The following is a 13,578-nucleotide window of genomic DNA, read 5'->3' on the forward strand; positions in this document are numbered from 1 at the left end:
GCTTTGTCTTCAGCGGTTGTGTCGGAAAGGTGAGCATCATAAAATGCCAATTTAATAGAAGAAAGTATTCTTGCATTGAGGGAGTTCCTGCGTGGAGTCCCAATGTCCTTCTGCTACCTTAATACTAAACCTATAAATATATGCACATAGATCTGTTTCCCCATCCTCACATATATTTGCATATGTACATGTCTTTATCTAGACCTTTATAAATGCCCTTTGCCTCCCAGCTCTTTCCTCTATTTCCTTTGATGTTCCCCTTGTCCCACTGTCATGCCCAGTCTTTATTTGGGTTTTAGTAATTCCTCCTATTGCTTTTTTTATATTGTTTTTCCATTTGATTCGTTTATTTACACTCTACTCTTTATGATTTCTTTTTTCCTGGTGAGTGAAGGTTTATTTTGTTGTGGAAGATGCAGGGTCAGAACCTTGATTTTGGTTCTTGTTTATCTTTTCATGTGTGCATTCATTGCTACGAATTGCCCTCTAAGTACTGCTTTTGCTGTGTCCCAAAGGTTTTAGTATGTTGTGTGTCAATTTTCATTTGTTCCAGTGAATTTAAACTTTTTATTCCTTATTTCATCAATTTCCCAGTCGTTTTTAATCCATGTGCTGTTCAGTTTCCAGATATTTGCTTTCTTGTCCTGGCTCTTGCTACTGTTTTCAGTTTATGGCCTGTGGCCCGAGAAAATGGATCGAAGGATCTCAATATCTTTACATTTATTAAGCTTTGTGTCCTGGCTTATGGTCTATTCTAGAGAATGTTCCATGAGCACTGGGAAAGAATGTAAATTGTGTTGTTGTGGGTGCAGTGCTCTGTAATCTCACCCTAGTGTCACTGTTCCCCTAGCAGACATGGTGTGTGGGGGGAGGGGTGGGGGGTGAGTTTATTTCCAGACCTGAAGGGTGATAAGGACCATAGTCTCAGAGTTTCCATCCGTCTCTATTCAACCAGTAAACCGGGTCTCTTTTTATGACTTTGAGTTTTGGTCCACATTTGCATCCCGTTCTATCCAAGACCTTCTAATATGATCTCTTTCAAAGCACTTAACTGCTCTTTGAATCACAAGGTTAGTTTGTCTGAGCAAGGATCTCTTCACCTGAAGCAGATACGCTGTCTTCTGTTTCAAAGGTGACTTGATTCCACCTTCCCTTCCTCTCAACCAAATGAAGATCAGTTTCCCATTCCAAGGACTTCCACTAGAGCAGGGCTGATCCCCATTCAATCACAAGACCCCCCACATCGAAAGATGCATACAGGTAAGGCAAGAGTAACCCTGTTGTATACAGAAACAATGACTTCACATGTGGCTAAGAACTGTCACAAGGAAAATGTGTGCTCTGACAACCCTTTGGGCACGGTCCCCCTTCCCCTGCAGTCCTTTCTTTGAGGTGAAGCCCCAGTCCCTTTGTTTACATCCCCAGCTACAGAGGATTCCTCTTGAGACGTCTTGTCCCTCCGTTTCATAAACTGCAATAGTGCCTTCAGGAAAGCCTCTTGTTTTATCTTCCAGCTGAGGTCCGTCTTGTGCAGGGGTCCTCAAACTTTTTAAACAGGGGGCCAGTTCACGGTCCCTCAGACCCGTAGGAGTGCCGGACTATAGTTTAAAAAAACTATGAACAAATTCCTATGCACACTGCACATATCTTATTTTGAAGTTAAAAAAAAACCAAACGGGGCAAAAACACCCGGCGGGCCAGCTAAATGTCCTCGGTGGGCCACATGTGGCCCGCGGGCCATAGTTTGAGGACCGCTCGTCTAGTGCACCCACGAAGGTGAGCTGAGCAACTGCCGCATCACCCAGTGTGAACAGTCTTGGAGACAGTCTGGGGTGGTGCTACTCCCCCCACAGAGTTGCCGTCAGTTGGAACGGACGGACTTACAAGCAACGAGCAGATAATGACGGTGCTCCCTACACCATGAGGGCGGGTGACTTCTCTTTAGTTTCCTGTGTCCCCAGCTGCACACGGTGCACCCAAAAAACCCTGACTGAACGATGTGTTGCAGAACAAAACAGTCACTGAAGCGGAAAGAAGCAAAAGGCTTTTACTGAGAAGCAAGGTGCTTTGCAAATGGGGAATCACAGGACTGAAGGGGCTCTGAACTAAGTGGTCCAAGGAGGAAGCAGCTCAGACTGCTTCTATAAGACACAGAAGATCATTTAATAAAAAATAAAATCAGTGATTGGTTGACATTCATGTGATCGCTACAAAGAACTTCAGAAAAAAGAATTCAATGATTGGTTAGCATTTAGGGAATTGTTGCAAAATCGGGGGCTGGGTAGATAGCGTACGTTCAGAAAGGTTTTTCACGTTGCAAAAGCCATCATGAACTTGGGCACATCTGGTCGCTATGAGTCGGCCTCCACTCGATGGCAGTGAGAGTTTCTGGTATTGCTTTGGGCCTCGCAACAAGGGCAAACCCTCCTTGTGTGACTGCAGGGAGGGTGTGCGGACTATCTGTTCTGAAGATCGCTTGGGACTCGGTTTCCTAAGCAGCGGGCAACCCCCTTAAGCAAGCACAATTACACTGCTCTCTGGGATGGCCTACAAGTGGTTCTCTCAGGCGACAGTGGGGAGAGGCATCGGCATGACGGGGGGGCATATTCCTGGTGCAGGGGTTAGTTTTGAGTCAAAGGGGAGTTGGGGCCTCAGCCACCATCTCGGGTTGGGAGTCCTACGGTAATTACAAGTGCAGCTACTCAGACGAATGAAACGTTTCCTCTCCCGTTCTTGCATTGCGCTTCCTATAACCTTGGGCTGTGATGCAAGGCGTCTCGTGTTCTCCCTGCGGAGCGCCCCATTTCCCTCTGCACACAATCCTTCTGGTTCAGCGCTTGCTCCAAAGGAGCATTTCTCCATGTGCTGTTATGCTCAGCCTGGCCCCCAGACACTGCCAAGGGCACCCCCTCCTCACGCCCATGGCCCCAGATTCTGGAGTTCTCCAGCCTAGAGGACAGGGTAGACCCTGTGGGAAGTCTTATCCTCAAACGAAGGAGACTCAAACCACTCAAGCTTCGGAGGATGCAACTCCTTCCGCTTCACTGCTGGGGGCCTTGAGTTCGAGGGACTTCTAACCCCAGCCCACCCCACTCGGCTCCCCCGTCCTCCCGCTCATTCTGGGAAAGTGCAACGGAGCAACTGAAAAGCCTGGGAAGGGGCGTGTATCTGGCCCACAAACCTTGGTGGCCCAGGACTTGGCTAGAGCTTAAAGGAAGGTCTAGACGAAGGGGGAGTGGCTTTCAATGTTTGAGAGAAGACACAACACAGCCCTTGCCGGAGTGAGGGGCCTGGTGTTGGGGACCACCTCGTTGGAGGAAGGAGGTTCAGTCTTTAAGGAACCCTGGTCTGAAGAAAGGAGCCCTGGTGGCCTCGCGGGTCACAAGTTGGGCCACTGCCCTCCAGGTCAGCAGTTCAAAGCCACCAGCCGCTCCGTGGAAGGCTTTCTACTCCGATCAAGAGGTATGTCTCAGAAACCCACAGGGGCAGTTCTACCCTGTCCTTATCGGGTGGCATGATATGGAGTGGCAGCAAGTTTGTTGTTTTTGTGGTTGGTCTGAAGGAAATGTATCCCGGGAGAAAAGAGCAGCCCCTTGTCCGAGGGAGAAGGTCCAGTCTTGGGGAAGTCCCTAATCTGAAGGAGGCAATCCAGCCCTCCTTGAACAAAGAGGCCCGGCTTCTGCCGGGAGTGGACGATTTGAATGGAGGGGAGGAATTTCAGTCTGATGGAGGAGACCTAGCCTTTGGGAAGTCCTTCGGCTGAGTAGATGATTTGAATGGAGAGGAGGAATTTTAATCTGATGGAGGAGACAGCCTTTGGGAAGCCCTGCTCAGAGGGAGCAAGAGGAGGCTCTGCCCCTGTAAAGGTTCCGGAAACCCACAGGGGCAGTTCTACCCTGCCCTCTCGGGTCACTTGGAATCGGAATCCACACAGGGGCAGTGAGTTTGGTTTGGGTTAGGGTTTTTGTTTTTGTTCATGGTGAGTTTGATGGAGGAGACCTGCGCTTCCTCACCAGGAACCTCACTCCCCCCCCCCGCCAAAGTCACAGGCTCCATCTAGGGACAGGATACTCGGGGCAAAGGCAGGGTGCTTGTGGGGGAGGGGGTGGCAGAGGGGACCCTCAGGAGAGGGTGGTGGTCCCCAGGGCTACCATCAGCACAGGCAGGGCGAGGCTGAGGCGAGGCGCCGTGTCGGAGGTGCACTTGGTGGCCATGACCGCGCGCCGGCTGTTGGTGCAGTGGGGCTTCCTGGTCAGCTGGTAGCCAGAGAAGGCCAGGAGCCGCTGGGTATCCACCTGGGAGTCGCACAGGGCCCTGGAGCTGCAGCCCTGCACGCTCAAGTTCACAGACCGACTACCTGTGGAGAGGTGGGGAGGCAAACCGGGCTTTGCGGACGGATGCCCACCCTGCACACCCATCCAGGGCGCGTCTCTGGATCCGAGGGCCACCCACCAGCCGGCACCCTCCACCCACCCAGCCTGTTCCCTAACTAGAGTGTCTTTTCCCTCAAACTGTCGCCTCTCTGGCGGGGTCGCCTGGTGTGTGTCACCCGGTCAGATCCCAGGGCCCAGCCGGCTTCGAGGACAGTCTATGATAGAAGAAGATGGTTGCCACCGAACGGAAATGGGCAGGCCAGCCTCGGAGTGAAGGGCAGGTGTCTGCAAGTGAGCTGGGGGGCTGAGCACTCACATAGGTCAGGCTGGCTGCCCTATGTGCGTATCACAGATTGTCTTGCACGCGGGTGCAGGATCCATCAAAGCTGTCTTGACGGTGGAGTCCCTGGGTGGCGCAAACGGTTAACCCGCTGGACACCAACAGTGCCCTCGGAGATGCCTCAGAAGAAACGCTGGCGATCCGCCCGGAAAACCCAGCCGTCGGGAACCCTGGGGCGCAGGTGTGCTGCGACACGCATGGGGTCGTCATGGGTCACAGTGGGGTCCACGGCAACTAGTTTGGTTTTGGGGGTCCCTTAATCACAACCAGCAACCCCGCCCCCCAAAGTTTAGTGTGTGTGCGCGCGTATGTGTGCATGTCTGTGTGTGTGCATGTGTGTTATGTATGTGTTTATGTGTATGTGTGTCTGTAGGTGTGTTTGTATGTATATATGTATGTGTGTACCTGTGCACATGTGCATGAGTATGCGTGCATGTGTGTGTTTATGTGTATGTGTGTTTGTATGTATATGTGTATGTATGTACCTGTGCACATGTGCATGAGTATGTGTGCATGTGTGTATGTGTTTATGTGTATATGTGTGTTTGTATGTATACATATATGTGTGTATCTGTGCACATGTGCATGAGTATGTGTGCATGTGTGTATGTGTGTGTTTATGTGCATGTGTGTGTTTATAGGTGTGTTTGTATGTATATATATATGTGTGTGTACCTGTGCACATGTGCATGAGTATGTGTGTATGTTTGTATGTGTATGTGTGTATAAATGTATATTTGTGTGTTTGTATGGATATATGTATGTGTGTGTGTTTGTATGTGTATGTGTATGCATGTGTGTGTTTGTAGGTGTGTATGTGTGTGTTTGTAGGTATGTGTGTTGGTATGTATATGTGTATGTGTGCACCTGTCTATGTGTGTATGTGTATTTGTATGTGTATGTTTGAGTGCATATGTGTGTATGTGTAGGTGTGTTTGTATGTGTTCGTGTGTGTCTCTGTTCTGTGTGCGCGTGCGTGTGCACACACGCACATGCATGCACACGCACAGAAGAGGAAGTACCAATCCTGGGGACCTTAAGTAAACTAAAATCTCAAAATGTGAAGCTATTGTTTCTCCACACACCCTCCTCCCCCCAGGCCTCCACAGGCCTGCAGGCGGGGTTCCCATCTCTCTGAGCCTTCCCTGGAAGCCCAGGGTGGGGTGAGGGGTGGGCGCAGTGGGTTAGTGTTGGGCTGCTAACCACAAGGTGGGCATTGGAACCACCTCCTTGGGAGAACAGAGGAGGCTATCTCATCTCTGAAAGTCTTGGGACCCCGCAGCGGCCATTCTGCAGGGGCAGTTCTGCCCTGTCGCACAGCAGCATCGGGTCAGAAGAGCAGGTTGGAGCATACTCGAGGAGCTGGGGATCAAATCCAGCTCCTGCTCAAACAAATCGGAGTTCCTTCTCATCGCCCTTGAACTGGGGGACAGAAGGACATCTGAAGGGAGGGAGCAGGGGGAGGGAAAGCCCCAAGGATGTCACCTGCCGTCCCTCAAAGCATGAGCAGCTGCGCTGTCAGGATGAGAGGGGAAGAGCCCTGAGTGTCACCCCCCCCAGGCCTCTTTCTCACGGAAAGCCTCATCTTCCTCCCTGCTGGCGGTTTCAGCTCAACGTGGTGCCCCTTGCACCAACAGGACTCCTCAAATGGGCACCTTGAACTACCCCTTTTCAACGTTTCTTTAAAGGTTGGCCACCAGAAATAGTACATACGTATGAGTTCCATTAATTTCTGATGCACGACAGCGATGGAGAATGTTCATGCATCCTCTTGGTCTACTCTTAGAACAATTGTGTGGAAAACAGTAACAATCTATCATCTATCAAGGGGCCGCGAGGGTTGTGAGGAGGAGTGAAAAAAAGGAGGAGCTGATCCCAAGGGCTCAAAGGAAAGTAAACGTCTAGAACAGAACGATGGCAACATATGTCTGACTATGTCGGATCCAATGTATGTATGGACTGGAACAAGCGTAAGAGCCCCCAATAAAATGATCTTAAAAAAACAGGAAGAACAATCGTGTGAAGATTGGGATCCTTGAGAAGCACAGCATCGATGACCCCACTTCTAGTGGTGGCCCCAAAATTGGAACGCCAAGAGGCTGGCCCCAGCGCCCCACTCCTCTTTCAAATCTCTCACTTGGCTCTGCTCAGCCCATCCTCACAAAGCCCTGCAGGGTGGGCTTCCGCCATCCCCATGGGCCGGAAGAGAAAACGGAGGCTCAGAGGGGAAGCTGGTTGCCTCCAGCCACATAGACAGCAAGTAACAGGGAGAGGTGAGACCCCAGGCTTGAGCATTTCTGTCTGCCAAACCGTCATTAGGATGAAGCTCCGGTGCCCACACATGTACGTACACACACACACACATGTTCACGGTGCCCCGTTACCTATTTGAGTTATGTGCAACTGCATACACTCGGTCCCCCCGCTGAGACACTGCTGGTACAAGGTGCTATTGCAGCTTTCCAGGGATTCTTCACTGCAGGTAGGGCACAGGAACGGGCTCAAGGCGGCTGGCAGGGGCACAGCTGGTGTGGAAGGGAGCGTGAACATCAGCTGGGAAGACTCTCCAGACCTCCCTGGGCCCTCTGTGCTCTCAAAGGCGCTGCCGCAGAGGGATGACTTGAATGGGATGGCCCACAAGGGTGGGGAAGCCTGACTGGGGTTGGAGAGTGTGTGAGGGCCCTGCCTCCCTCCACCTAGGACAAACCGCTCTTCTGAGGCCACCCATCACCTCCCTGGCCACACGTCTGGTGGCTTTCTGCGGGGCTGCGTACCTGGAGAAGGGGGCTCCTCGCAGTCCCCCACGCAACAAGTGGCATTGATCCAGTAGCCCATGCCAGAAAGGGAGTTGTTTGATTTGCAGTCCGTGGAGGCCACGCAGGAGCCGTTTTTCCAGAGGACAGGTCGCGCGAGCCCCACGGCTGGAGAGAGGTGGAGAGGAGGACCAGTGAGGGAAGGCAGCCAAGATCCTCCACCCATCGGCACCCCCCAAATCCCGCGGGGTGTCACCCCATCGACATTCACTCAGCCCAAGATCGACCTCCTAACACATGTCAAGCCGGCCATCAAAACTTGCTCATCAAGACATGTAGCTCAACGAACTGTGGTGACGATGCACAGTGCTTCCTGAGGGGAGTGAGCGATGGAATTGTATGATGGGTGAATGGGATGCCAATAAGACTGTTGGGAAAAAATAGGAGTAAGAAAGCTTGAAAATTATATATATAATTATGTAGATAAACATATCATTTTTATATATTTATATACATACAAAGATACATAATCTATGTACGTGTGTGTATGTATATCTATATGACACTAGTTCAAGTTTTGCCTGATGCTTGCTCTCTCCCCTTAAGGGTTCCAACCAACAGGATCGGCACCTGTTGTGTCACCCCCGAGCTGCCGATGAGCCTGTCACAGATTTGGCCAGATGTTTCTTTCAGGATCCCAGCCAACCCCATCCCTACTGCTGTTCCACCCTAACTGCACCACTGCATCGATCCCTATCCATGCTTCTCCAAGGCTGCAAAGAATTGGTTTCTTCCCTAAAGGGATCCGTCTCCCTTTAGGGGGGCAGGCTGGCCGGGGCCCGGAGGGGGCAGTCCCTGCTCCGATTGTCGTAGGAGGTGCCAAGATGGCCACGACCACACTGGCCATCCCACGCTCTCTTTTGTGATTTGACGTTGCCACTCGCCCAACAAGCGGTGGCGTCGGCTTTCGCATCCCTTAAATCTGAGCGCCCGCCTTGCTTCTGAGCAGTGGCGCCAGGCAGAATGGACGCCATGCCGGCGCTGAGCCTAAGCTGTAAGAAGCATGGCGGTTTCTGCTTCCCTCGTGGAAAGCAGCCACCACGGCCATCAGGAAGCTCACGCCAGGCTAATAAAGGAGGAGAGGCCCCTGGGAGAGAGGAGCTGAGGAAGAAGAGGCTGTCTTGAGTGTGCCCGTCGAGCTCCCGGCTGAGTACAGCTGCCTAAGTGATCTTATCACTCGGAGCAGAAGAACTGCCCAGCTGAGCCCAGTCAACCTGCAGAACCATGAGACGTAAGGCACTGGCGTTGTTAACGGGGTCCTGGTGACACAGCGGGGCTGCTAACCAAGAGGTCAGGGGTTCTAATCCATTTTTCCACTCCTCCCTCGGGAGAGCGCCGTAGCAGGCTGCCTGTCAAGACTGCAGCCTGGGAAACTCGGCGGAGTAGCTCTCCCCTGCACCGCAAGCTCCCGGTGAGTCATCATTGCCTTGGCAGCGGTGGGTTTGAGGAGTTTGGTGGTGGTGTTGTAAGCCAACCAGTTTGGGGGCGGTTTCTCTGACAGCAGAAATAACTGAGACAAAAATGGCATTTGGATTTCAAACTCACCACCACCACCACCAGCCACCTGCTGCCGCCCACCCCCACTTCTGTCCTCCAGGCACAGGGACAGGCTAGACTGGCAGACAAGGTTGAGAATGTGCACGCATACAGACCGGCAAGGGCAGCAGAGGCCTCTCCCACTGGGGAGAGCAAGGCGAGGTCTTGGGGTGCCCCGAGCCCCATCCTTGCCTCCCGCACCCCACCGCCTGCCCCAGGAGCTGTCACCAGAGATGACGGTGATCCGAAGGCAGTAGTTCTCCTTCTCAGTGCAGGGGAGAGGCTCACAATTCTGCGGGTCTGAGCAGGTGAAACAGGTGGTCACTTTGGCATTGCCTTTGCTCTTGTAGGGTGTGGCTGTGTGGGAACCTGGGGAGAGAGGAGAGGGGGTTGGCTGGAGTGCACGTGTGCACACGTGTGTGTCTGCGCGCATCCACCCGTGCGAGCCCACGTGCACGAGGGTGTGTGCTGTCCTTACTGCCTAAACAGCGCCTCCACAGATCTTCTCCAGACTCGTCCAGTCACCGTGCACTGGGCACTTCCGGGCGGGGGTTGTGCGCACTTAGCGGATGTGGACACTGAGGCCCCATAGGGGGGACCCTTCTCCAGGGTTGCACCTCAGAGTGCCTCAGTGCCTCGCGTGTGTGTGTGTGTGTGTGTGTGTGTGTGTGTGTGTGCCTCGTGTGCAGGCTGCTGTGTGTGCTGGCAGCGGGCTTGCCGTGTGTTCCGGGCGTGCCTGTATGCAGCCAGGAAGAGGTGTGTGTGTGTGTGTGTGTGTGTGCGCGTTTACAGGTGTATCTGCATGAACACATGTATGGGCAGCCCAAGACTGGTTCTGTGAGTCTATCTTTGGGTCGGGGTGTGCTTGGGCTCCCAGCGAGGGGTGTGGTGCACACACATCAGCAAATGGATAGCCGTGGCTCTTCATGAAAGAGAGTGAGGTGCTGAGCGCTTCTGCAGGGTGTGTTTGAATGTGTTGGCGTTGCCTCTGCAGCCCAGTATGCGGATCCAGGGTGTCCATTACTGGATGTGCTGTGCCCAGAGGGATGTGCTGTGCTCAGAGGGATGTGCTGTGCCCAGAGGGATTGTCATGCGGAAAATTAGATAGATAGATAGATAGATAGATAGATAGATAGATAGATAGGCTATAGCTAGATACATAGATAGACAAATAGATGGATAGATAGTAGATAGATATCCAGACAGACAGACAGAAGGAGACATTTAGACAGACAGATGATAGACAGATACACATGCAGACAGCCAGATAGATAGATATTCAGATAGACATCCAGACATGCAGACAAACAGACATCTAGATAGATAGACAGATAGATAGATAGATAGATAGATAGATAGATAGATAGATAGATAGATAGATAGATGATAGATAGATGGATGGATGGATGGATGGACGGATGGATAGACAGACAGACAGACATATAGATATGTCTGCAAAGGAAGCAAAGAAAACACATTCAAACACACCTTATAATAGATAGACATTCAGACAAACAGACATTCAGGTAGATACAGACAGGCAGACATGTAGACAGACGTTCAGCTAGATGGATGAGTAGATGAGATATAGACCTTCAGACAGCTAGCTAGAGAGTTAGACTTTCGGAGAGACTGCTAGACTGACAGACAAACAGACATCTAGTTACAGCTGTGGCACGTCATCCCCAACTCCTGGCGCCTCCTGTACACAGAGGGACATCGCCTGGTCCCGTGTCCTCAGGCTCGTCACATCCAAGGCCATGGTCACGTCTACTGTGCAGATTCAGCTCACCAAGGCGCTCCCCACCTCTCCCCAAACAGATGTTCAATCCAGTTGCTAGCAGCTGCCCTTTCCCCATTTCCAGCCTCTATCCGTCTTGTTCAACTTGAACTCCCTGGGTCTGCCTTTTTCTTCAACTTGTGCTTATTCATTTAATCACCTGCTTTGCTTTTTCAAAAGTCCAATTCCCAACACCTGGACCCAGAAGCAGCTATGGTGAGAATAGTCTCCCCGCCCCGCCCCGTCCCCCCACTGCCCCTTTAATCACTATGCTTGCAAATCCAACCAACAGACCCTCCCCTTGCCTCACAGAACCGGCCAGCTGGGGTGGTTTCTAACAAAGGAATCTCCTGGAATTCTGGGGTACCGCTCTGGCTGGGGGGGGCCATCATGACTTTGTCCCTCTAGAAATGTCTGTGATTCTATTCCGCTCGCTCATTTAATAAGCTGCTGCCCAGAAAAGACAGTTTCAATGAACATCTCTTCCCTGGGAGGCCAAAAAAAAAAAAAAATTGTGAGTGTTCTTTTTCGAACAAAAAGACGCCGATTGGCAAATCTGTCTTCTTTCACAAGCAAGGAAGTGAAGAAAGGGAAAGTGACAGACCGAGACCATGAGTGTCAGATTTCTTAATTCAGCAGACTTTAGATCGGAATTGAACTGACCTAACAGGATGCTTGTGTTTGGAAAGGGAGCATCTCTGTAGGTGTGGCTTGGGTACCAGAAGAACAGGTGGATGCTGGTAGATGTGAGGCAATGCGCCATTGGGCTTATCTGCATGTGTGTGTGTGTGTGTGTGTACATGCATGGACAACTGCACTTCCTGGGAGCTGGACGGAGAGGTGCGTGCTGAGAACACACAGGCTTAGGAAGAGCGTGAGGCTGCAGGGAGTAGCCGGGGGTGGGGGTGGGGGGTGGGGGTGTGTGTTGTTCTAGGAAAACAGGCTTTACAGCACCTGCCACCGGAGACAGAAGTGAGCTGCTGCAGACTGGCCTGGAGGTGAGATGAAATCCAGACTCTGTCGGGCCCAAGGTGGCGTTTTCTGGCAGCTGGCAGATGTTGGCGGTGGCGCAGCCCCTCAGCATTTGGGGACGGTGCCCTGCAGAGACAAGTCACATCCTCTTCTGGTTAGAGCCTGAATCGCCAACTATTCAACACATATTTCTCTCTCATAAAATCCTTAAACATCTCTTTGGGGAATCTAAGCTGATTCATTTTCCAAAATGCCTGATTGTTATTATTTTGTTTTCTTTCACAACCTCTTCTTGCCTGCTCGGGATTCCCAGGGTGGTGTAAACTCCTGTCTGCGAGGAGGAAAACGCTTGGCTGCTAGAATCCACCCTGAGATGCAGCGGCAGAATGGCCTGGCAGTTGATCTCTGGAAAATCACAGTCTTTGAGCATCCTGGAGCAAAGTTCTGACGCATGTGAGTCTTGTGTGCTACACTGTTCCCTCTTAAAGGGTTCAGCCACTATTGTAAAGCGGCAGCCAGGTTGGGAGGAAGCCCGATCTAAGCCATGTGTGGAGCCCCCTGAGAACACTCCAGGTTCACGAGGGCCCAGTAAGTTGAGGAGCGGTGCCCTGGCTGCTCTTCCCAACTCCACACTCACTGCCACCAAGAGATTCTGACCCCAGGCCACCCATAGAACTGCCTGTGGGGTTCTGAGGCGGTAACTCTTTAGGGGAGTAGAAAGCCTCGTCTTTCTCCCACGGAGAGGCTGGTGGTTTCCAACTGCTGACTTTGTGGTTTTCAGCCTGACGCGTAACTCTCTGTGCACCTCTGGCTGCTCAAGACAGACCCAGGAAGGTCCAGCTGAGCACTTCTTGAATACTCAATGAACAAAAGCTGTAGGAGATCGTTTAAAACCATCGTCCATGTTCCAGGGCAGGGGTGGGGGACATCCCGCCCGTGGGTCATCCATCTAAGGCCTGCAGAACCAGGTGGCATCACAAGCCTCCCCAGAGTACAGCCATTGACCTAATAGGGCTGGCTAATTTCTGAGTCGATAATTTTGTATGACCCACGAGTGATGTTCTAAATATCTAAATAACCTTGGCAGGAAAAAAGTGCTCCCCTAACCCCCACCCCCCATGTTCTAAGGCGTTACATTGGTGGTATGTCGGGTGTGGGGCTGATTACATAGCAAGAAATAAGGAGACCAGGCATGCAAATGAACCTCAACACTTCTGCAGGGGCTTTGAAAAGTCCATGGACAAATTCCATGGTCTTTGCATTCTATTTTTCCACCGCTGTTTTGAAGGCTCCTTTGGGTGGGAAGACCTGTCATGCAGACCCTCAGGAAGAAGGAGGGGGTCCTTACCTCCACTCCACATCCCATTGATGGTGACACACATAATCTGGTTCCCGATGCAGTTCATGACAGAAAGGGAAGCACACGGGGCCAGCTCATTTCCCGAAGAGCAGTATTCACACTGCACGCCATTGGGCTGACCCTTGGGCTCTGGCTCTGCTAGAAACAGGTACAGTCGGGGTTACGGATTGGATTGTGTGCCCCGCCCAGAACAGGTGTTGTAAATCCTAACTTCGGTGCCCATGTTGATTATCACTCCGTTTAAAAACGGGTTGTCAAAAGATCCAAAGCAAACAACTGTATCAATATGAGTGAGCGGAGTTGGAGTGGAGACCCAAAGCCCTTCTGTAGACAACTGGATATCGCCCCCACCCTACCCCCCAACACACACACAGAAGGGTTATAAGGAAGGGACGATTCAACCA

At 51.8% G+C, this 13,578-nt stretch overlaps 1 protein-coding gene across 1 annotated transcript; it reads right to left on the minus strand.

Moving 5' to 3' along the window:
- Nucleotides 1-4,121: 4,121 nt before the first annotated feature.
- Nucleotides 4,122-13,220, minus strand: LOC123521984. Its single transcript, XM_045292685.1, has 6 exons — nucleotides 13,163-13,220; nucleotides 11,797-11,940; nucleotides 9,291-9,431; nucleotides 7,488-7,634; nucleotides 7,098-7,238; nucleotides 4,122-4,357 (listed from the first exon to the last, which is right to left on the minus strand). The coding sequence occupies exons 1-6, from the start codon at nucleotides 13,218-13,220 to the stop codon at nucleotides 4,122-4,124; spliced, it is 867 nt and encodes a 288-aa protein (XP_045148620.1).
- Nucleotides 13,221-13,578: the final 358 nt, after the last annotated feature.

Source organism: Echinops telfairi, unplaced genomic scaffold (genome assembly GCF_000313985.2).
Source record: "Echinops telfairi isolate 266 unplaced genomic scaffold, ASM31398v2 ScPeMD7_655;HRSCAF=1070, whole genome shotgun sequence".
Lineage (NCBI taxonomy): Eukaryota > Metazoa > Chordata > Mammalia > Afrosoricida > Tenrecidae > Echinops > Echinops telfairi.